At 45.5% G+C, this 23,966-nt stretch overlaps 1 protein-coding gene across 2 annotated transcripts; it reads left to right on the forward strand.

The window, feature by feature from the left end:
* The first annotated feature begins 833 nt into the window (after positions 1–833).
* Positions 834–14,667, forward strand: LOC148131819 (uncharacterized). Of its 2 annotated transcripts, XM_087953489.1 has the most exons (5): positions 834–1,007; positions 2,252–2,375; positions 2,915–2,988; positions 8,992–9,115; positions 10,823–14,667. In XM_087953489.1, the coding sequence occupies exons 4-5, from the start codon at positions 9,055–9,057 to the stop codon at positions 12,985–12,987; spliced, it is 2,226 nt and encodes a 741-aa protein (XP_087809615.1). In that variant the 5' UTR covers positions 834–1,007; positions 2,252–2,375; positions 2,915–2,988; positions 8,992–9,054; the 3' UTR covers positions 12,988–14,667. The 2 variants fall into 2 exon arrangements, with proteins under 2 accessions (XP_087809615.1, XP_087809616.1); XM_087953490.1 differs by lacking the exon at positions 8,992–9,115 and having other exon boundaries at positions 918–1,007.
* The last annotated feature ends 9,299 nt before the right edge of the window (positions 14,668–23,966 follow it).

Genomic DNA, 23,966 nt, shown 5'->3' on the forward strand with positions numbered 1-23,966 from the left:
CCTCCTTCCTTCCTCCCTCCATCCCTCCCCCTTCCTCTCCTTCTTCCTCCCTCCCTCCCTTCCTTCCTCCCTCCTTTCCTCCCTCCTTCTTCCTCCCTCCCTCCCTCCCTCCCCCTTCCTCTCCTTCTTCCTCCCTCCCTCCCTCCCTCCCTCCCTTTTTCTTCCTCCCCTTCCCTCCCTCCTTCTCTCTTTCTTCCTCCCTCCCTCAGTTCCTCTCCCTCCCTCCCTCCCTCCCTCCCTCCTTCCTTCCTCCCTTCCTCCCTCCCTCTCCCTCCTTCCTTTTCTTCCTTCCTTCCTTCCTTCCCATCCCGTCCCTTCCTCACGTTTGATAAACGCAGTGGTGGCAGCCCCCGCACCAGAAAGGCAGAAGAAAGCAAGCGCCTCCCCAACCCAGCCTCATCTTAACCATGTATCACAATGGCGCAGGAGGGGAGGGGGGGGGAGGAAGGAATATTAGGGAGGGGGGCTCTTTGAATCCCGACGGCTCCCCTCAGGTTTTTTTTTGGGTGAGAAGACATTCACGGTCCCTCGCCCCCCCCCCCACCCCCCACCTCCACTAAGTGAAGCAGGAGGAGGAGGAGGGGGGGGTCTTCCGCCCTTCCCGCCCCCTTCCCAAATAGGCCCATTTAAAGGCGAGCACAATTCCCGATCCCCCCACCCCCCACCCCCGTCCTGTGTCTCAAAGCCAGGGCGGACCTGCAAGGCTGCGCCCTCCGCGCTCCCCAAGCCGGGCCTGCTGTGTGTGTGGGGGGGGCTCAGAAGGACCGGCAGGGGGCGCCCTTGGCCGCTGTCCAGATGTGGCTGCAGCCGGCGGGAGGAAGAGGAGGCGCTGGGAAGGAGGGCTCCGCCTCTCTAAGGGCGCCCCCACTTCCTGGCTTTAACCCCGGGCAGCCGCTCCTGGCCAAAGGGAGGATCCCCCGGGAAGGAGTCGGGGGGAGGACGCCTCCCGAAAGAACCGAGCCCGGGGTGGGGAGAAAGCGGAGCTGCCATCCGGGATCCCTCCGGAGGTGGGTCGGCAGGGCTTTTGCATGATCAGGGACGGGGTGGGGGTGGGGGGTAGGGTGAAAGACCCCTGCCCGCTGCACGTGGGCCACCCTTCCCTCCTTGGAGGGGGCTGCTGGAGAAGGAGGGAGGGTCGGATCGGGGAGCCGGAAGGGCTGCTTGCAAGAGAGGGGGCCCCCGATGAGGCGGAGCCCCTCTTTGGGCCCGGATCCCTCCTGCAGAAGCCTGGGTGGGGGGAGGGGGAAGCAAGGAGAGTGGTGGGCCAGGAGGCCTTTGGGGGAGGGGGAGAGAGGAGGAAGATCCCCCCTCCCAGCTTGTTAGGGGAACCCCCCCCCTCAAGTCTTCCAGCAGATCTGGTCCTTCCTTTGGCCGGGAACTTCCAAGATTTGTGGTGTTCCCAAGGAGATGGAAGCCAACGATGTAGCGGGCAAAGCACAAAGGGTGGAGAGCCGGGCGGGAAAAGCTTGGCCAGAAGGCCAGGCGGGAGATCCTGGAAGGAGAAACTGTGTCCCTCAGGACCAGCCGTTGAGGGGCTTCCGCTTCCTGGAGGCCGAGGGACCCCCCCGAAGGGTTTGCCTGTGCCTTCGATGGCTGAAGCCCAAAAAGGGAACACCGAGGCTCAGATGCTGGATCTGGTGGTCTTGGAGTACTTCCTGGCTGTCCTTCCCCTGGAGATGGCCAACTGGGTGAGGGAATATGGAGCCGAGGACAGCTCCCAGGCGGTGGCTTTGGCAGAGGGTTTTCTCCTGAGTCAGGCAGAGGGACAGTGAGGAGCAGGTAAGGGGACATATCCCCCGTACAGGAAACATCATTCTTAGTTCCGCTAAAAAGTCTTCACCAGAATTCTAATACAAGAAAAGGCCGTCGGGTGCTTTGTTGTTGTTGTTTTTTTCTTGCCGACGTTTCATTACCAAACGAGGGAACGTCGTCAGTGCTGCAGTAGCTACAGTGCTACCTGGCCAGCACTGATGACGTTAACGGAGTTTGGTAATGAAGCGTCGGCAAGGAAACAACCAAGCTCGGAGAACGCCGACTCCCACCGTTCAACGGGGAGCTTACAGGTAGTAGTCTCTTCCGTCGAATTTCACCATGTCTTTAGAAATCTTATCGGGATGGAAAGTCAAAAAACTCTCTCCTCCATCCCTACTTAGAGGAGATTGTGGGGATGGATTGTCTGTGACTGAAGATGAGAACTCTTCCTTTCCCGTGGTCCAGCCCCCTAATTTTTCTTTTGGGTCTTGACGTGCAGGGAGGCCCCCAGTCAGGTGGACCCAAGTGGGCCCAAAGCAAAGGGGGAACCATCGCTTCCTTCTCGGGTGACGTTCTTTAGGAAGATCTTCTTCGGGAGGAAGAAGCTCAAGATATCTCACCAGGTACGTGACTGTTATAAAAATAATTCAGTCAAAGAAATACAAACCACAAGCAAAAAAATCTTACTTTGAGATCAGAGTTTTAGTTCTTGAGCCATTTGGAACATGAAAAGCCATCGTGACGTTACAACATTTCAGTAAGATCGTACTTACTAACAACCCATTGCAATGAGGTCCAGAGATAGTAGCTAAGTCCAGCGAGGAATAGCTATCATCGGTGGCCCTGATTTGAGATTTACCACCTTCTTTTATACCCTTTTTCTGAAGCTCACCCAGAAGTATGTAACTCCTTATCCCCTCACACTGACTGTCAATTAACACCCACCTGTAGGTGCATTCCAACTTGCTATCTGCCACTTTCAGTTCCCCTTTTTCTCAATGTCCCAGGCTATCCTTTCTTCCTTCCCCAGACCTTTTCAAGAATTCCAGACTTCTGTCATCTTCCGGTTTCGTAGAAGTCACTTCAATTTGGAAGGTGCTTTTTCTATTGAGCTACTCCGGAAATCGTTAACAATTCTCCTTGCATTCCCTTTATTTTGTAGGGGACTGTGCAACATCGGTGGGCCTTCTGGAAGCTTCTAGTGGAGCAGCAAGAGCAATTCATTTCCCAGCTCAGGTAGGAGAAACCTCAGCAGCTAAAATCTGCGATAAGGAAACCTCCAGTTCATGAAAGACACCGTAAATAATTCCCGTCGCAGGAATCAAAACGGCATGTACAGTATGTGTTATGTTCAACTTGGACAGACAGACGTTTCCCAAAACGTTCACAGATACACCAAATACTTCAATAGATCACAGATAGCCAAGATACAATCTTTAGGGTATCTTGGTGAAAGATTGGATCCAGGAAGCCTTGTCAACTGACACTTCAGCTTGCAAATCTATTACATTGACTTAGCTTCTGTTGACTTCATGGAGAGATCCATGCAGTTTTCTTGGTGATAGCATAAAAGTTGGTTGCCTCTTACCTTCTTGTAGGGCCTCCTGCTTGGGTAGGGGGTCGGACTAGATGATCTATATACAGGGTTGGCGAACCTTTTCGGCACCGAGTGCTGAAACGGATGCGCATGCGCTCGTGGGAAAGCACTGGAAACTGGAAGAGCACCTCCCTGGCATGCATGCGCATGCCAAGAAGCCGAGCTCCCGGTTTCCAGCGCATGCATGCGCACTGGCCACTTGGTCTTTTGGTTTCTGGCGTGCACGCAAGCGCAAAGACCCGCTAGACAGCATACATGTGCGCACTGGAAACGGAAGGCTCAGCTTCCGAAGAGCAACGGGCGACGGCTGGCATCCCCTGAAAGATGGCTCTGCATGCCACTTCCGGCACGCGTGCTATAAGTTCGCCATGACAGACTTATAAGGTCCCTTCCAACTCTGATTATCTGTTATCTGTTTATTAACTTCCTAATCTGGCCTGTATCTCCAGCATCTCCTGATCACCCCACATCAAAGACCCAACAGGCCCAATCCCAGAGAGAGAGAGGCCAGGTGCTGTGATCCCTTCAATGCAGTATGAGTGGTTTTATTTAAAAAGTAGAATTTATCCTCTTATCAATCAAAGTCTTGATCCATGCACAAACCCTGGTATTAAGGTGCCACAGTTTTGGATGGTTTTCTCAATTTTAGTCCTTGCAATAGACAAGGTTTTGTTCTTTTTTTAAAGACTTTTTTTTAAACAAGCATACAAAACATAAAAACATCTTCCATTTTATATACATACAGTGTGTCAGTTGGTTACAAATCTTTTGTGCTCTCCTTTTGTACTCATTACTCACAATTTATATCAATTTTCACATTGCCAAACTAACATATACTTATATATTTATCAGTTATTAATCGTCCATGACTAAACTATTTATTCCATCATTTTATACGAGATATTCCAAATTTTATCTTAAAATGTATGTTATACTTTCAACCAATAGTTATATAAGTCTATATTATGTTTTATATCAGTCTATTAAATTTCTATCACAAAATTATCTAATCTATTACATTACCATGTCTTTTTATCCAACCATTGATAAAACAAATCCTATATCATATAAAATTGTTTATCTTCTTGTTCTCTAATTTCAAATGTCAATTTACTCATTTCAGCACAGTCCATAATGTTCTTAATAACTTCCTCCTGCATAGGTATTTTATCATTTTTCCAATTCTTTGCAAATACAATCCTACTTTTTGTTCTTATTTTTAATTAGAATTGGCTGTTTGTCTTCAATGTATGAACTACAGCAATTAGAGATTCGCAGAATGCTGGATCAATGTTTTCTGGCTTTGAAATCAATCCAAAATTTTTGCTTTGGTTCAACTTCATGGCCTAAATTTGTGAATAATGACCACAACTGCTTTTTACTGTTAGCTGGGAATGCTGCCTATGGCACAGATGTCATTAAGGCTGCTGGTTTCAGTTATTCAATATCTATTCTGCATAACTCTGGAAAAAAAACACCTCAGAATAATATAAATAGGATAGTATAAGAATTAGGAATAGAACTGGAAGGGACTTTAGAGGTCTTCTAGTCCAGCCCCTTGCTCAAGCAGGAGAACCTATACCATTTCAGATAAGTGGCTGTCTGGTCTCTTCTTAAAAACCTGCAGTGATAGAGCGCCCACGATTTCTAGTGGCAAGTTGTTCCACTGGTTAATTGTCCTCGCTCTTAGGATGTTTCTCCTTAATTCCAGGTTGCTTCTCTCTTTGATTAGTTTCCAACCATTGTTTCTTGTCCTGCCCTCTGGTGCTTTGGAGAATAATTTGACCCCCTCTTCTTTGTGGCAGCCCCTCAAATACTGGAATATTGCTATCATGTTACTCCCAATCCTTCTCATCTCTAGACTAGCCAAACTCAAATCCTGCAGCCATTCTTCATATGGTTTAATCTCCAGGCCTTTAATCATCTTAGTTGCTCTCCTCTGAACTTTTTCCAAAGTCTCAACATCTTTTTTGTAGTATGGTGGCCAAAATTGGTTGCAGTATTCCAGGTGTGGCCTTACTAAACTTTGATTATTTATAATAATGCCAGTAATGAAAAATTGGTGGGAGTTGAAAAAGTAGTAAAAAAACGAGCAGGTTGAAATATTATGGGATCTCTGAACACAAACTGATAAAAGTCTTGGCTCACAACACCCCAGATTTGATTGTGATTGAAAAGAAGTTGTGGATAATTGACGTGGATAATAGAATAGATGACAAGAACTGGAGTAGAGCACAAAGTATCAAGATCTGAAAAATAAAATGGAAAGATTATGGCATAAACTAGCTGTGGTGGCCCCAATGATGATCAGCACGCTGTGTGTAACACCGAAATATCTTAAATGTCTACTGCAATTCTCAGTCACCCAGGTCGTGGATGTCCCAAAGGTGCTTTTTCAAGACGCAACTGGACTTTCTGATTTTTCTTTGAAGATGTTTCGCTTCTCAAAAGTGCCTCCTGAAAAAGGACCTTTGGGACTGAAATATCTTGGACAGATACTTAGGAAATGTGTGTACTGAAAAAATTCCCATCCACCAATTAAAAAGGCCACATTGCTTTGTTGTTGTTTGCGAAGTCATGTCCGACCCATCACGACCCCGTGGACAACGTTCCTCCAGGCCTTCCTGTCCCCTACCATCCTCCAGAGTCCATTTGAACAGCTAAAAACTGGCAGATTTAGATTTAGAATTCTTTATTGGCCAAGTGCAACTGGACACACAAGGAATTTGTCTTGGTACAAATGCTCTCAGTGTACATAAAGGAAAAGATACATTCATCAAGAGTCAAGAATCATCAGGTTCAACACTTAATAATAGTCATAGGGTACAATAAGCAATTGAATCATACTAGGAAACAGTCAATAAAAAGTGTAAGGATACAAGCGACAAAGTCATACAGTCACAGATGGGAGGGGGAGGGGTGATAAGGAGTGATGGGAAGATTAATAGTAATAGTACTGCAGACTTTCTAAATAGTTGGACAATGTTGAGGGAATTATTTGTTTAGCAGAGTGATGGCGTTCGGAAAAAAACTGTCCTTGTGTCTAGTTGTTCTAGCGTGCAGTGCTCTATAGTGTCCTTTTGAGGGAAGGAATTGAAACAGTTTATGTCCAGGATGTGAGGGGTCTGCAAATATTTTCACAACCCTCTTTTTGACTCATGCAGAATACGGGACCTTGATGGAAGGCAGTTGTGGATTCACACTGCTGTGTATATACTTCAAAAAACAGATTTCAGAGAGACCTCCTGGGTCTTGAAATATGACACTGTTTAAGAAGGGACCCCAAAATATACTATCAGCTCTCATCAGCTGGGAAGGCACAATGGGAAATCCAGGATGCCTCAAATAACTGGGTCCTAGGCCATGTAGGGCTTTATAAGTCATAGCCAGCACCTTGAATTCCATCCAGAAGCAAATTGGCAGCAGTGCAGATCACAAAACTAAACAGAGGTCCTACGATGGGTGTACCAAGGCGTTTTCATCACTGCTCATGCCATTCTGGACCAGTTGAAGCTTCCAAGAGCAGCGCTACACAGAGGGCACTGCAGTAGTCAAGATCACTGGAGCATGAATGACTGGAGGGTGTCCTCATCCAGGAAAGAACACAATTAGCAATAGCACTTAGACTTATATAGCGCTTCACAATGCTTTACAGACCTCTATAAACAATTTACAGAGTCAGCCTCTTGCCCCCAACAATCGGGGTCCTCGTTTTATTGACCTCGGAAGGATGGAAGGCTGAGTCAGCCTTGAGCTGATGAGAATCGAACTGCTGGCAGCCGCCAGTCTGCAGAAGTAGCCTGCCAGTGTTGCATTCGAACCCCTGTGCCACCACGGCTCTTGAATTGGTGCACTAATTGAAGCTGCACAAAGACAACTTTGGCTACAGTGCCATCTGCTCGTTGAGCAGGAGCTGTAAATCAAAGATGACCCCAGATTCAGCAATAGAGTGGTCAATGTCTGGAATACTCTACCCGATTCTGTAGTTTCTTCCCAAACCCCAAAACTTTAACCTTAGATTGTCTACTATTGACCTCACCCTTTCCTAAGAGGTCTGTAGGGCGTGCATAAGCGCACCAACGTGCCTACCATCCCTGTCCTATTGTTTCTCTTATTCTTCTTTTATTTTCTTATATGTACCCATTTCATGTATTCACAACTATGTATACACTTATACTTATTATCTTGTAAACAATTGTCAAATCAAATAAATAAATAAATAAATAAATTACACACCATCCTTGAAGGGGAAGGACAAATTCACCCAGGATTTCCCTGGGTCTAAGTGGCCCTAGCAACCACAGCCAACCAATCTTGATAAGACTGAGTTGAAGACAGCTCCTTTCCATCCAGCCCTTTGCGGCAGAAGGGCAAGACTTGGACAACCTCATTTGCCCAGCCTGGGATCGAAACCCAGTGGTTTCACGTGGTTGTTGAATAGGAGAGGTGAGAGCACAAAGTCTTGTGGCATCCCACAAAGGGCAACATCTCCCTCCACCCAATTAATATTGTCTGAAACCAGCCCCGAAGGAAGAGCACCACCACAAAATAGTTCCCTCAGCTCCCATGTCCAAGAAGGCTATCATAGTTGACGGCATCAAAAGATGCTGAGACATTAAGAAGAACAAGGGAAAATGTATCACCTCCAGCCTGGTTTTGCCACAGGTCTCCACCAAAGCATACCCAAGGTTGTCTCCATACTGAATCCTACCTAAACAGACCAAAATAATCTGCTTCCTCCAGGGTTCTCAGCAACTTCAGGCCGACCAGCTTCTCAACAACTTTGCTTAAAAAGTAACTTAATCTTCACATTCTGTAGAGTTGGAATGGCACTGGGAGTGTCAGGGCTGACAATTACTACATGTCAGACCAGCCTCAACTTGAACCTTAAGTAAAAATGATCCTTGACTCCATTTATTGAGAAAGATACCATTTACTGAAGGTCAAGTGAAATACAGTCGTGCAAAGCCAGAACTGAAAATCGCACACCAAAATCCCCAAGTGTTAATTCTGCCTCCCATACGTGCTTCCAGTTGCTTGCCCCTCGTCCAATCAAATTCAAAGGAGATGTTTTCGGAAGTGTGGGCTGGTATGCAGCTTCATTCCTTTCCCCATTATCTGACCTTGAACCCATGTCTCTGGCAGATACAATGAACCATTACCCCCAAAAAATTCTCCTTCTCCTCCCCCCAGAGTTCATTGGCAGACTGCCACTAAGCGAAGTGCAAGTGTGCAAGGTGGCAGTTCTGACACTATGGTTCATTTTGTGATAGCCTTGATTGTTCTAAGCTATGACATGAAGGGTCACAGAAGCCAATATCTGTGGCAGGGGTTCCTAAACTTGGCAACTTTTAAGACTTGTGGACTTCAGCTTTAAAACTTGTGGACTTCAATTCCCAGAATTCTCCAGCTGGCTGGAGAATTCTGGGAGTTGAAGTCCACAGTTCTTAAAGTTGTCAAGTTTGGGGACCCCTGATCTGTGAGATCATCTCATTTCCCTTTTTGCCTTTTTGCAAAATGTTGCTTACCCCAAAAGGGAATAGCATGATGGATATATAGTAATAATACTTGTGCTGGGCCCTTGTGTCAAAACTTTCTTGAGTTTTCTCAGTTAAGCAGGAATGTTCTTCTTCTCTTTTCAGCGTGCCGTGTCCTTCCAGGAGGTAGCAGTGTGTTTCACAAAGGAGTGGGCTCTGCTGGATTCCATGCAGAAATCCCTCCTTGGGGAAGTCATGATGGAAAATTCTAGAAATGTTACTTCTCTGGGTAAGGACCCTTCCTTCTCTGAGTTCATGATGGAACTGAAAGCAAATAAGAACTAATCAAGCAAAAATCCCTACACATCCCTGAAATTTTCTCCTCAGGATCTCTTCATTTCCACCCAAGCATGCCGTTCTTTTCCTCACAACTAGTCCTTTGTCTTTCATATATTTTTCAATTGGGTCCGTGTTCCTTCTCTCCCTTTTGTATTCGGTCCATCTTCTTTGAAAATCCTGGTAGTTCCTAATGTTCCCATTAATGATTTGGTGAGCCCTTTGATCAGTGCAAAGTTGTCAAACAGATAATTATTGTACAAACCAGGAACACCAGAGGATTCAGGGACGAGAATACAGACCCGACATTCAAATACACTTTCGCTCCTCCCCATCAAATGACATTGAATTCACTGTTACTGGTGAACATCAAAGGTCCTTTTTCATCAGAAGTTACTTTTAGATTTGCACTATAATCCTCTGGCGATCTTGCAGGACATGTAACTTTATATATTTTATTTTATTTATTTATTTATTTTAGTCAATTGCTTGCAAGATAATAGGTATAAGTAAAAACATAGTTATGAATACATGATATGATTGATGATTGATACTTATCCAGTATACATAATTTGTGGTTCTAATGTCCTGAGTTTTCAATTATGAAAAAAAACCCTTTCCTGATTCTTTTGACAATAATGATGGGTAAATATTTCTCCTAGCCAATTCAGCCTCCTAAGATGCAACAGTTTCATGTTCTATTGATTGGCTCCAGCTGGCTAAAATCCAAACTCCTAATGTTTGCAGGCAGCATCTCAATCCTTTTAACTACAATGTATTTTCATTGCTACCTTTTTCTTTCCTCTTCCATTTTGTACCTTGTTTAAATCTTTATTAGCAAGTTGGGTGGGGGTGGGCAAAACAGCTCATGAAATCAGTGGGAAATACTCTAGCAAACAAATAACATTTGAAACAGTTGTGTAAGCAAAATCTAATACAGTGGTACCTTGGCAGTCATCGTTAATTGGTTCCGGGAGGTATGATGAGTACCAAGAAGGATGAGTACTAAATATTTTTTTCCATAAGGAATAATGTTACAATTCAGTCACAGCTGACAATAGGATAGGATAGGATAGAATAGAATAGAATAGAATAGAATAGAATAGAATAGAATAGAATTCTTTATTGGCCAAGTGTGATTAGACACACAATGAATTTGTCTTGGTGCAAATGCTCTCAGTGTACATACAAGAAAAGATACATTCATCAAGAGTCAAGAATCATCAGGTACAATACTTAATAATAGTCATAGGGTACAATAAGCAATCAAATCATACCAGGAAACAGTCAAAAATCGTAAGAATACAAGCAAAAAAGTTACAGTCATACAGTCATAAGTGGTAAACAATGACAAGTTCTAGCGTGTGGGTTGAGTAGCAAACAAACAATGAGTAGTGTGACAAAATAATGTTGGTGTCAAAATGCATTGAGTACCGATGAGTTTCAAAGCAATTGAGTACCAAGGTACCATTGTATAAGTTTTAACAATGTAGAAAAAGAATCTTCCAGATGCTGATCAACTCCCATTAGAAGTAGCTGTTTAACTAATGGAAGTTGATCTTCAATGCCCCACCCAATTCCTGTGGGAAAGGTCTTAGAAGATTTACATGTCTTTTTTATATATCTCTCTCTTTCTTTTTCTCACTCATTCCCCACATAGAAGGAGATGAGCAGGAAACTGTGAACAATCAGAAACTAGATACAATGATGTCAGAAACATTGGAGGAAGAAGTGGGACAGGAGACTTCTGAATGTCAGTGGAGCTCAAAGATACATGAGGATTACCACCTTCAGTATATGAGAGATAATTCATCCCCTCCCCAGTGTGTGGAAGTCCTTGAGTCCTCAACCCAACAGGAACACATGGAAAACAGAACTAACTCTTGGCTATTACAAAGGACAATATTAACAAATACCTTGGACTTAGATAATCAGTGTGCAACTGAGGCTGAATACAACGACGATGAAAGCAGAAACACTGAATTGTCTTGCAGGCAAACCTTCCCTTCTCCTTCGTATCAAGAAATCCACATTGGGGAGAATTCCTATAAATGCACGGAATCCGGAGAGGAGCTCAGTGAGCCCAGTAACCTTGCCTCCCAAAAAACAATGCCAAAAGGCAAAAGAGCGCATAAATATCTAGAGCATGGAAAAAAGAACTTCAAACAGGGTAGTCTGCTTAACGCCCAGACGAAGCTTCACAATGAGAAACCCTATCAATGCAAGGAGTGTGGAAAGAGCTTCAGGAGCAGCAGTCACCTAACATCCCATCATAGGATCCACACAGGAGAAAAACCTTACAAATGTGTAGAGTGTGGGAAGAGCTTTAGGCAACGGAGTCATCTTATTTCTCACAGAAGGATCCACTCAGGTGAAAAACCATATACGTGCATAGAGTGTGGTGAGAGCTTCAGGTTGAGCAGTCAGCTGACATACCACATGTGGAATCACACGGGGGAGAAGCCATATAGTTGTGCAGAATGCGGGAAAAGTTTCAGCAACGTCAGTTCCCTCACTTGCCACAAAACTATCCATACAGGAGAGAAACGATATAAATGCACAGAGTGTGGGAAAAGGTTCCGGAACAGCAGTCATCTTACTTCCCATAAAAGGATCCATACAGGGGAGAAACCATATAAATGCGCGGAGTGCGGGAAGTGCTTCAGAGACAGCTCGGCCCTGGTGTCTCATAGAACCATCCATACCGGAGAGAAACCGTACAAATGTATGGAGTGTGGAAAGAGTTTCAGCCAGGGATACTCCCTTACGACCCATCAGATGATCCATTCGGGGGAAAGACCATACAAATGTATGCAGTGTGGCAAGAGCTTCAAATGGAATAGTCACCTTACGGCCCATCAAAGGATCCACACGGGAGAAAAACCGTATAAATGTGTGCAGTGTGGAAAGAGCTTCAAAAACAGGAGTAACCTCACCAGCCATAAAAGGATCCACACAGGAGAAAAACCGTACAAATGCACGGAGTGTGGGAAGTGTTTCCGAGGTAGCTCCGCCCTCATTTGCCATAAAACCATCCACACGGGAGAAAAACCATATAAATGTATTGAATGCGGCAAGAGCTTCAGCAGAGGCAGTTCCCTTACTTTCCATAAAAGGATTCACACAGGAGAGAAACCCTATCAGTGTCTGGAGTGTGGAAAGAGCTTCAACCAGAGTAATTCCCTTATTTTCCACAGTAGCGTCCACACGGGAGAGAAACCATTTAAATGTATCGAGTGTGGAAAGAGCTTCAGCAAAGAAGGTTGCTTTATTTCCCACAAAATGATCCACACAGGGGAGAAACCCTACCAATGTATGGAGTGTGGAAAGACATTCCGATTGAACAGTCAGCTTACATCTCATCAAAGGATCCACACGGGGGAAAAACCATATAACTGTACGGAGTGTGGAAAGACCTTCCGATTAAGCAGTGATCTGACTTCCCATAAAAGGATCCACACAGGAGAGAAACCGTATGAATGCATGGGATGCGGGAAGAGCTTCAAGCGAAGCAGTGACCTTACTTCCCATAAAAGGATCCACACTGGTGAAAGACCGTATCAGTGTATGGAGTGTGGAAAGACCTTCACAATGCGATCGTCCCTGACTTCTCACAAAAGGATTCACACGGGGGAGAAGCCGTATCAGTGCACAGAGTGCGGAAAGAGCTTCCGTGAAAATGGGTCTCTCACTATTCATAAGAGGATCCACACTGGAGAGAAACCGTATCAATGTATGGAGTGTGGAATGAGTTTCAGGCTACGCAGTCAGCTTGCATCTCATAAGAGTATGCACAGGAGTTTATCCATAGAGCCTGGATTGTAGGAGAAAAAAATGGCATTGAATAGACCAGGCAAAACTTCCCCCTTCCCAGGGGCAAAATTAACCCTCTCCACTCAGCCATAGAAGGCCCAGGAGTACAGAGATACTGAGAGATGAGCAAAGGCTTTGGGAAGCAAGGCCCATATATGACAAGCCATAAAAACATCCTTAGAAACCTACTATGTTCATACAATACATTGTTCACTCAAATACATTATTATTTTTGTAACTCTGTTCCATTGCCTCATGGATTCCATGTCTGATTTCACTAACCAAGGCACCCATCACACACATGCTTAATTCAATTATTTTTGACAATCGTATGTATATTCTAGTTTGTGTAAGTGTGTAAGGAGATATTTCCTCCCTGTTTAGATTTTGCTTCTGCTATCTCTAGTACTATAATAAATATATTCTTTGGTGGACGATGTTCTAGTTTCCCTTGTGAATAAAATCTTGGGATAGTTTGTGAGAAAATCTAATCTTAGAGGGAAAAGATTCAATTATGTTTCCTGCTTGTACTAACATGGGTGTTGAAAGTATAGGAACAAATGGAGGAGAATATTTGTAGCTCAGGGTTGAAATGACGGAGCCCTGGTGCTCTTAGAGCTTGGTTGTTTTCTTGCAGACATTTCATCATCAAACTAGGTAACATCATCAGTGCTGGGTATAGCAACAGTTAATGGCAGAGGAAGAGTTATCTTGTTGTTCCTCAATGAATCCATTCGGAAACAAACTAGGTTTGTAAACTTTCTGTAGGATTCTGGAACTTTATGTTCATTGGACCATGATGATCTGACCATTTCAAGGGTGATCCACCAGTATTCAGGAAATAAATAACTCAGTGCTTCTTTCAGGCAAAGTTATATTGATTTGAGAATTCATTAACAACATAACTCAAGGGAGACATCACAATATTTAGAATTTGCATGAAATTGTCTGCATTGTGAGGTAAATTTAAATGGCTGGATTATTTCTACAACAGTATGGGACACAGTGGCTCAGTGGCTCAAGTGGCAGCTTGTCGATCAGAAAGTTTGGCGGTTCGAATCCCTAGCATCGCGTAACAGAGTGAGCTCCCGTTACTTGTCCCATCTTCTGCCAACCTAGCAGTTCGAAAGCATGTAAAAATGCAAGTAGAAAAATAGGGACACTTTTATGGGAAGTTAACAGCGTTCCTTGCACCTTCGGCATTTAGTCATGCCAGCCACATGACCACGGAGATGTCTTTGGACAGCACTGGCTCTTTGGCTTAGAAACGGAGATGAGCACCGCCCCCTAGAGCCGGAAACAATTAGCATGTATGTGCAAGGGAACCTTTCCCTTTCCCTTTATGGATAGTGTACATACAGGAAGAAGCAATGAAGAGAGGAAGTGAAATAACCGTTGAAACCATTGATGGGAGAAGCTTGTCAGTCCTAGGAGTTTGTGATTGATTATCTGCCACAAGAGTTATTACCAAATTTTTGGAACCATCAATAACCATATTGACTCAGACTCAATAGACACAAAGCACTGGGAACCTGGGCAGAATTTGGACAGAAAATGTATCTTCACTTCATTGACTGCAGGGGGGGTGATGGAGACATTATTTCACAAAAGGAAAGCTTTCAAATAAAAAGAAAGTTGAAGATACGTGCAGAAATATAATTTTAATAATAAAACTATTTCCTGTTTTAACTACTTACTATCTACAAGCCCTTTATCTACCCTTTATCTCTTTTTCTAAAGACTTTATCTACACAAGATTCTGTAAAGTACATTTTCACTATATTTCCATAACATTTTATTCTATGTCTCCAATATAGAGGAAGTCCACAGTTGATGACAGTTACCATGTAGTAACATGTACCATAAAGTTCAGCAACTTTATGCTGTGTTGAACAAACAGTACTTAATGTCCGATTCTTCATATAGATCAGTGATGGCTAAACTTTTTGTCGTTTTGTGCCGAAAGTGCACGTGCACGCACACATACATTTGCCTGCACCCATAATGCAATGCATGTGTGACACCCCCACACACACCCCTGCGCATGTGCGAACGACACCCCCGTGTACCGTGCTCCTTTGTGCAAACGTGAGCGACACCCCCATGCCATGCACATCTGTGCATGTGCACACGCCCCCCAGGCGTGTCCTGCCCCCTGTGCAGGCGCGCACATCTCCCGTGCCCCCGCATCCTCCCATGCATGTGCAGCAGATACCCGACAATCAGCTGGCTGGCGGGAGGTACACACGCATGCACAGTAGATCTGTTCCGGGTGAGAGCTCACGTGCCGGCAGATATGACGGTGCTACTTCCGGCATGCATGCCATAGGTTCGCCATCAAGGATATAGATAGTCCTCAACATATGACCACAATTGAGCCCAAATTTCTGTTGTTAAGTGAACCTATTGTTAAGTGAATTTTGCTCACCTTTCTCGCCACCATTGTTAAGTGAATCACTGCAGTTGTTAAGTTAGTAACAATTCTGAAACGAATCAGGGTTCGCTATTGACCTTGCTTGTGAGAAGCTCGTAAAAGGCAATGACCTGATTCTAGGACACTGCAACCGTCATAAAAATGAACCAGTTGCCAAGCGTCCGAATTTGGCATGACCATGGGGATGCTGCAATGGTTGTAAGTGTGACAGATGGTCATAAGTCACTGTTTTCAGTGCTGTTGTATTTAAACAGCCACTAAACAAATGGTAAGTTGAAGACTTCCTGTAAGTTGCAGTGTCCCAGGGTCATGTAATCGCCTTTTGTGATCTTCTGGCAGTGTTAATGGGAAGCCAGATTCACTTAATAGTTGTGTTACTAATGTAACAACTACCATGATTCACTTAACAGTAGTGGCAAAAAAAATAAATCAAAATGAGGCAAAATTGAATTGTCTTGCTTGGGCTCAGTTGTGATTATTGAGTTGAGGACTACCTGAGTCACCACTACTACACTACTATCTACTCACTGAGGTTAGGAAGGACCAAGTTGGGAGCGGCTAAGATCTGGGTGGGCTCTTACCTAAACCTGGTGGGATTCAGTTTAGACTTAGAGACTTAGAATAACTTTATTGTCTCTTGAATGTACACTAATTGGCATACATTAAAATAAAATGTCATTGCATACAGTTAACAACGATAAGTAAGGGCCTCTCTCCGAGCAGAGGTGGTATTCAGTAGGTTCTGACCAGTTCTGTAGAACTGGTAGCGGAAATTTTGAGTAGTTTGGAGAACCGGCAAATACCACCTCTGACTGGAAATTTTACAGTATCCTTCCCCTGTCACGCCCACCAAGCCATGCCCACAGAACCAGTAGTAAAAAAATTTGAATCCCACCACTGTCTCTGAGAAATAGGCAGTTAAAAATATGAAATATAAATAAATAAAATGATAACCCGGTCTATTAAACTGGTTGGTGATAAACGAGAGTCGTGCAGTGTGCATTATTATTGCATTGCTTAGCAAAGGCCCAATTTATTTGTGTATGGCCGATTTCTCTACTTCGGTCATATTTATCCCTGTACATCTTAGTGGTTGCTCTTGAGGAAGCCAAGTCCCTTTTCCCATAGAATGTGTTTTAATCTTTTTACATTTCTGACTTCTATTTCCGTTTAGTTTTAATTTCCCTTACTTTTTTTTAAAAAAATCCCTATTTCTTCCCACTTGGCTGCCTCTGAGGGAAATTTCCCCCTCAGACAGGTTCTGAGGGAAACCAAAAAGCACCCACCCAGTTTCCTCAGTTACTGCCTCCTTGGCTGCCTCTCCTGAATTTCATTTAATTTAAATTTCACTCTCTTTTTTGCTTTGTTTATTCAGCCTAGTTATTTAAATTATACTCTTTCTTTGCCTGTTTATTCAGCCTAGTTGTCAAGGCTGCGGTGATAGAAACTGCCTCTGGCAGCCATCTTGCCCTCCCTCAGCCTCCCTTCCTTGCCTCCCTGTCAAAGTGGTGATGTCTGATTGGCTACTGCGACTGGGTGATTAGCAACTGTGTCGTCTTGACAACGGAGACGGGCTAAGACAGAAGGAGTGGCAGAAGCCCAGCAGGGATTTGTGAACTGCTCAAGCGGTTGGGCTCTAGGGGATGATCAGGGTGCTTTCTGGGGACAGGTTACCTGTGCTTGCCTGGAAGTCACCTGCGAGGGGACCTTGAACCCTGTTGCTCCTAGGTGGCCTCTCCATCTGGGGCAAATGGACAGAGTCTTGGGCCTCCAAAGGACGCCAGGAGAAGTCAAAACTCCAGAAGAAACACCCTGAAGACTGTCAGAGGAAGTCCACCTAACTAAATACTACACCAGCCTTGGGATTACCTGGTGGTGACCTGTGCAGCAAAACAGAATTTCCCCCCTCTTCTCACATCCCTGTCTAGCTGCCAGGCAGCCTTTTTCAAAATGGCTTCTGCATGTGAGAGTGAGAGTTCACTCACGGGATCATCTACAGGGCTATTATGAAGAATATTGAGACCCAGTTTAATCTGTATCAGAACAGAGCCGGAAGGGAACTTGGGAGATCTAGTCCAACCCGCTACTCATATAGGAAACCAGGGGTGTCAAACTCGCGGCGTTGCGGTATTGTCACATGAAGTATCACTATTTTTTCCTTCGCTAAAATGGGGGTGGGGTGGCCAGTGCATGATGCATCCAGCTTGGGGGCCGTGAGTTTGACAGCCCTATTGTATACCATTTCAGACAAATGGCTGTCCAGTCTCTTCTTAAAAACCTCCAGTGATGAAGCACCCACAACTTTTGAAGGCAAGCTGTGTTGTTGGTTAATTGTTCTCACTGTTAGGAAATTTCTCCTTAATTCCAGGTTGCTGCTGCTCCTTCATTAGTTTTCATCCATTGCTTTTTGTCTTGCCTTCTGGTGCTTTGAATAATCGGTTGCCCCCTCTTCTTTGTGGCAGCCCCTCAAATATTGGAATACTGCTATCATGTCACCCCCAAGTCCTTCATTTCTCTAGATTAGCCAAACCCAAATCCTGCAGCCGTTCTTCATGTGTTTTAGTCTCCAAGGCTTTTAATCATCTTAGTTGCTCTTCTCTGTACTTTTCCCAAAGTCTCAATATCTTTTTTATAACGCGGTGACCAAAACTTGATGCAGTATTCCAGGTGTGGCCTTACTAAGGCTTTATACTAATACTTCACATAGTTAAGGCACCAGGCTAGAAAAAGGAAGACCCCACACGATCTTTCTGACTTTTTTTGTTTTAAGCAGGAAGTGTCAGAAAAGTTACCACAGGGATAATTGACTTGTGGCGGCCAAGCATTCATAGCGACGTCACTTTTTGATCCTTCGATATTGGCTGTTCCTATAATTGTGAAGCAGAATTCACCAAGCTTTGGTTTGTTCACACACCAATAGGGAACGTAAGCTGGGTTTAGGCTGTCGTAAGACAGGTTAGTTCTACCCTACTGATGATGTGTTTGTTGCACTAGTAATCCTGCTCAGTACAAGATGAACCGCAGGTTGACCTTTGGTGTACGCCAGGGTTGGGATTCTACAGGTTCACACCTATTCGCTAGAACTGGTTGTTAACATTCTAAGCAGTTAGGAGAACCGGTTGTTAGAAGAAATTACTGGCCTAATCCTGTAAGGAAGGCAGGAAGGAAACATTCTGGTGTTGCTTATAGAAACTGCCTCTCCATTAACTCTTATTACATTCTTGGCAGGACTAGACTTCCTGTCTCTGGAACATCTCTGGAATATTTTTTTCCTCCTTTGCTGGTACTTTGCTTGTGTGGAGTGACCATTCAAAGTTACAATGGCACTGAAAAAAGTGACTTATGACCATTTTTCACACTTACGACTGTTGCAGCATCACCACAGTCATGAGAGAGCTAGGCGAGATGTGTGCCTCGATGTGAGTGATGTTGATTTGGCCACACCCAGCCAGTCACATGACCACCAAGCCATGCCCACCAACTAAGTCACGCCCACAGAACCGGTTAAAAAATTTGAATCTGACCCCTGGTGTACGCGCTTGGCTGAGGAGCCAATGGGACGACGCTACCATCTGTGGGATTATGACTGAACGCCTCTAAGTGAGAATCCCCCCCTAAATGTAATGATACCTCAGTGCCAAGGAGCCTCAGTGGGCCTCGGATAGCCGGGCTGCCCGGCCCGATGCAGAGAGCTGTCCGTCATGGGAGCGGAGCGCAGCTGGAAGGGGGCCGCCTCTCACCCATGGCAAAGCACACATTTGCGGGGAACCCGGTGCTAAATCATTCATAGACAACCTGACTCTGGGTCGGGGTTTCATGCGTAGCAGAGTAGCTCCCTTGCTGCAATCTATTGAAAGTCAGCCCTCGACACAAGATTTTGTAAAAATAATGTAAATTAAAAAAAAACTAAAAAAAGAAAAAGGGAAAGCCCCGAGTTCAAGTCCCGCCTTAGGCTTGAAAACTTGATGGACTGCTTCTCCAATATTTTGTGTAAGGCAGCATTCAGAGTTTCTACCGTGACGACTCCTACACTATCTCTTCATGAGGACATGCAGGAATTTATATCCAAGGCTTCGAACAAACACTTGGGCCAGCTGAACTGAGGCAAAGGAGGCCTTGGAGATGGGCTTAGTTTCCTCTGTGAAAACAATCAAGGCAAAAGGTTTTTTTAGGTCACGTACTGACTCCAAATCTCCAAATATGGACATTGCCTTCAACTGCATCAGGCGCTGCAGGCAGAGTCTGCTGTCCAGTAAACCAAGCATAGGAGGCAGGGAGACTGACTATGGACAATGTAGAAGTAACTTGCAGAAGAAAATATTTGTAACTTTAGAGTTGAGCAGTGTGTGTGTGTGGGGGGGTGGGTTTGTCCTTTGTGCTGTCTGAGCTGGGCTGACTTCCTGCAGACGTTTCATTACCAAACTAGGTAACACGATCCGTGCCCTGATGCTGCTGCCTTGTTTGGTAACGAAATGTCTGCATGAGGTTCCCTAGTTTGGTCAGGAAACATTCTCTGCAGGAAAACAACTCAGCTCACAGAGGCCACCAAAATAAACATTTCCCCCTCCTCAGCAACTTCTTTAACTCTTTGTGCACAAGTCCCGCAGAAGGGAGGAGAGCTGGAAAAAAACCAGTGTTGGGAGTCACCACAGTCGGTCGCACGATCTGCTGAAATGCTTTTGCCGACATCCCAAGTGAAGCTGGGATTTATTTATTTTTAAACCTCATCCTTCAGCCGAATTTCACCCGGTTTTCACCATCAGCACCAGGTATCTGGTTGGGGTGGGTGTGCTCAGTCTCCATCTTTTCTGAAGATCCCCATAACATCAGGGACCCCAAGAATGGCAGTGATGTCGGAAGAATCCCCAACATCTGTCGGTCTGTAGGGGACGCGCATAAGCGCACCAACGTGCCTACCGTCCCTTATTGTTTCTTTTTTTTTCTCTTACTCATATCCATTTCATGCATTCATAACCATGTTTATACTTATATCTGTTATCTGATAATTGCTTGACAAAATAAAATAAAAAATAAAATCTGGGTCCCTTTCCTTCTTTTCCCCTCCGCCAAAGAAAGACACACGTGGGGCTTGCCTGTTGCCCCCCCCCTCCATTTCTTAGCCTCCCGGCTCAAGAAATGGCACCTCCAGCTGGGTAAGAGGGGGGTTAGTAAAAGAGGCTTCTGGCTCCCCAGATACCTTTCGAGGCTCACTTGCAGTTTCCAAGGTAATAGGTCCCTCCAGCTTTCCAGAAGCCCCCAGACACACACACACACACACACAACACACATAAACACACAAACACTCCCCCAGTGCAGCCCGCTCCCTTCCTGGGTCTGCAGCCAAGTGGAAAATCCCTCCCCCATGCCTATGTCTTCCTCCTCCTCCTCCTCCTCCTCTTGTGCCAACTCCAGGTTTAAGGCTAGAGAGCTCCGCCCCCTTGAAAGGCAAAACTCTTGGCAAGGACCCTCTCCTCAAACAATCACAGACCCTGCCGCTCCCACATCAAAGCTACACACACACACACACACACACACACACACACACACACGCACGCAAGCTCGGTTGGGCGTGGGGGGGAAGGGGAGTGAGCTGGCACCTATGGTCCTTTCCTACAGCACCTCCGCGTCTGGGTGGGGAAGCGATGCTAGTGGAGCCCCCCACCCGAGACTCTTAAACAAAACCCGGCATGACCAACTGGAGGGGAAGGGGGGGGGAACACGACAGACAAGTGAGAAACGCCCCCACCCCGACCCCTAACCCTAAGAAAGGGTGAGGTGGTGAGGAGACGCAAGAAAACAAAGAACACCCCTCCCCCCTTTGTTTCCTGGAGAGAATCGGGGAGGAAAAATTTAAATAATTATTATTAAAAAAAAAAAAATAAAATAAAAGGAAAAAAAAAAAAAAAAAAAAATCTAGCTCCAGTCCCGGGTGGGGAGGGGCTGCTGGGGGAAGCTTCCCCTCCCTTGCTTGGGGGGTCTGGAGATTCTTGGAGAAGAGTGCTGGAGTTGCAGGGGAGCCATTTCCGGCCTGGGCACTTGGGGAGCAAGTAAGAGTGTCTTTGGAAGCCCCTCACCACTTCTGCCCTCCCTTGGAAGCTGTACTCTGAGTGGAGACCCTCCAGATGGGCAGCCCTGCCTCCCGATTCTAGGCTTACAAGTGGGGTGAGGAGGGAGGGCCGAGGAAGCTTTTCACTGAGTGGGGGGAAACGAGAAGGGCTCCAGGCTAAGAGCAGATCGGTAAAATGCTAAATTCCTAAACCTTCCCTTCTATCTAGATCTGGGTTTCTCAACCTTGAGGGGTCAGATTAAGAGAGTTGGAAGGGACCTTGTAGGTCATCTAGTCTAGTGGCCCCTAACCTTTTTGTGCCACGTCCGGTACTGGCATCACAAAATGATCCGCAGCCCGGTACCGCATCAGCACGCATGGCAAGGCAAGCTGAGCGACCGCCAGCCAGCCGTCCCGCTTCTCCCGCCACCTTCAACTCCTCTGTACCTTTGTCGATGGGCTTCGGGACGGCTTCAGGACGGTCGCTCGGCTCGCCTTGCCTTGGGTGCTGAAAGAATCCTCGCGCCTTAGTTTTGTTCAAAGCCGCCCACCCCCTTCGATGAAACTAAGGCGCGAGGATTCCTTCAGGACCCAAACGCCGCTTTCCAACCGGAAAAGCTCACCGGAAGCACTTTCTCATCAAAACAAGATGGCGGCGCCAGCAAACCGGCAGCCCGGTAGAAAATGTTCCACGGACCGGTCCCGGTCCGGGCCCAGTTGTTGGGGACCCCTGATCTAGTCCACCCCACCACCCCGACCAAGTAGGAGACCCTACAGCCATTTCAGAAAGATGGAAGTCCAGTTTCTTCTTGAAAGCTTCCACCAACGAAGCTCCCACAACTATCTGAAGGCAACTTCTGTTCCATTGGTTGATGGGATGATTCTCATGGTCAGGAAATTTCTCATTTCTCGGTTGAATGTCTCCTTGATCAGTTTCCATCCATTATTCCTTGCCTGGCCTACAGGTGCTTTGGAAAATAGCTTGACCCCCTTCCTCTCTGTGGCAGCCCCTCAAATATTGGCAGACTGTTATCATGTCTCCCTTGGTTCTTTTCTTCACTAGACTAGCCAAGCATAGTTCTTGCCACCGTTAATCATATGTTTTAGTCTCCAGTCCCTTAATCATCCTGGTTGCTCTTCTCTGCACTTTCTCCAGAGTCTCAACCTCTTTTTTATAGTGTGGTGACCAAAACTGGATGCACTATTCTAGGTGTGGCCTTACTAAGGCTTTATAGAGAGGTACCGTATTAGTACCTCTCTTGATCTGGATTGTATTTCTCTATTAATGCAATTTAGGATTGCAATAGCTTTTTTGGCTATTGCCGCACGCTATTGGCTCATGTTTAATTGGTTGTCCTTGCTGCTCTCTGGGGTTCTTGGTGATCTCCAAGCATAGCTGTTTTCTTGCAGACATTTCATGACTCAAACAAGGTTAATATCACCAGTGCAAGTGGTAACATCATCAGGACTAACAACAATGATGTTCCCTACTTGGCTGATGAAACATCTGCAAGAAAACATCCAAGCTCAGAGAGCAACACCAAGGACCCCTCTCACTTCAACCCTGAGCTACAAATATTCTCCTTTATTCCTTAACCTTAGCGACTTTACAAATATTTTTTTAATTTTAATTTTTTGCAACATCCCTTCCAGATCTTTTATAAGCTCCCTTCCCCGCTTCCCGTTGTACTTTGGAAATCCATAATTTGGCGGAAGTCCAACAAAATGACACATATTTGCTTTTCCTAAGCAGGATGTTTGCGTGTATTATCTCACATTTTTTTATATCAATAAGCACACACATGTAACTTTTTTTCCTCCTCCTATTTTCCCAACAACCCTGGGAGTGGATTGAACTGAAAGAGAGGGACTGACCCAAAGTTGCCCAGCTGGCTTTTGTGCCTGAGACAAGACGACAACTCAGAGTCTTCTTGTACATTGTGTGGACAGATTTGGGTAAATTATAAATATTTCTATAATATCTCTCCTTCATAGGACCCGGGGTTCTCCTTCCCTAAAGCATCACCAGGGTCTTATTTTGTGCAAATGGCCAGAGAACACCTGACACGGCTAGACAGCCGTATGATGGAATCTTCTGGAATTCTCTGGAATGTTTCATTTCCCAATTACTTCTCTTTGTACAGTTCTTTCAAATGTCTACGGCTGTGACGGTGAACCTATGGCACACGTGCCAGAGGTGGCACACAGACCTCTCTCTGGGCATGCGAGCCGTCGCCCCAGCTCAGCTCTGCTGCGCATGCGTGCGTGTGCCTCCCACCAGCTAGCTGGTCTTCGGGTCTCTGCCACGCATGAACAGGGGCAGGGCGTGCACGGGGGTCGCATGTGCATGCGCAGGAGGGATGGGGCGCACATGTGGGGGGGAGGGCACACGCGCAGGGGTTGTATGCGCAGGGGTGGGGCGCATGCACGGAGGTTGCACACATGCGCAGTGGGCATGGGTGTGCATTGCATTTTGGAGATGCGCGTGCGCTTTGGGCACTTGGTGCCGAA

This window comes from Notechis scutatus, chromosome 2 (genome assembly GCF_049901735.1).
Source record: "Notechis scutatus isolate UNSWTSFEM ecotype Mainland chromosome 2, rNotScu1.2, whole genome shotgun sequence".
Taxonomy (NCBI): domain Eukaryota; kingdom Metazoa; phylum Chordata; class Lepidosauria; order Squamata; family Elapidae; genus Notechis; species Notechis scutatus.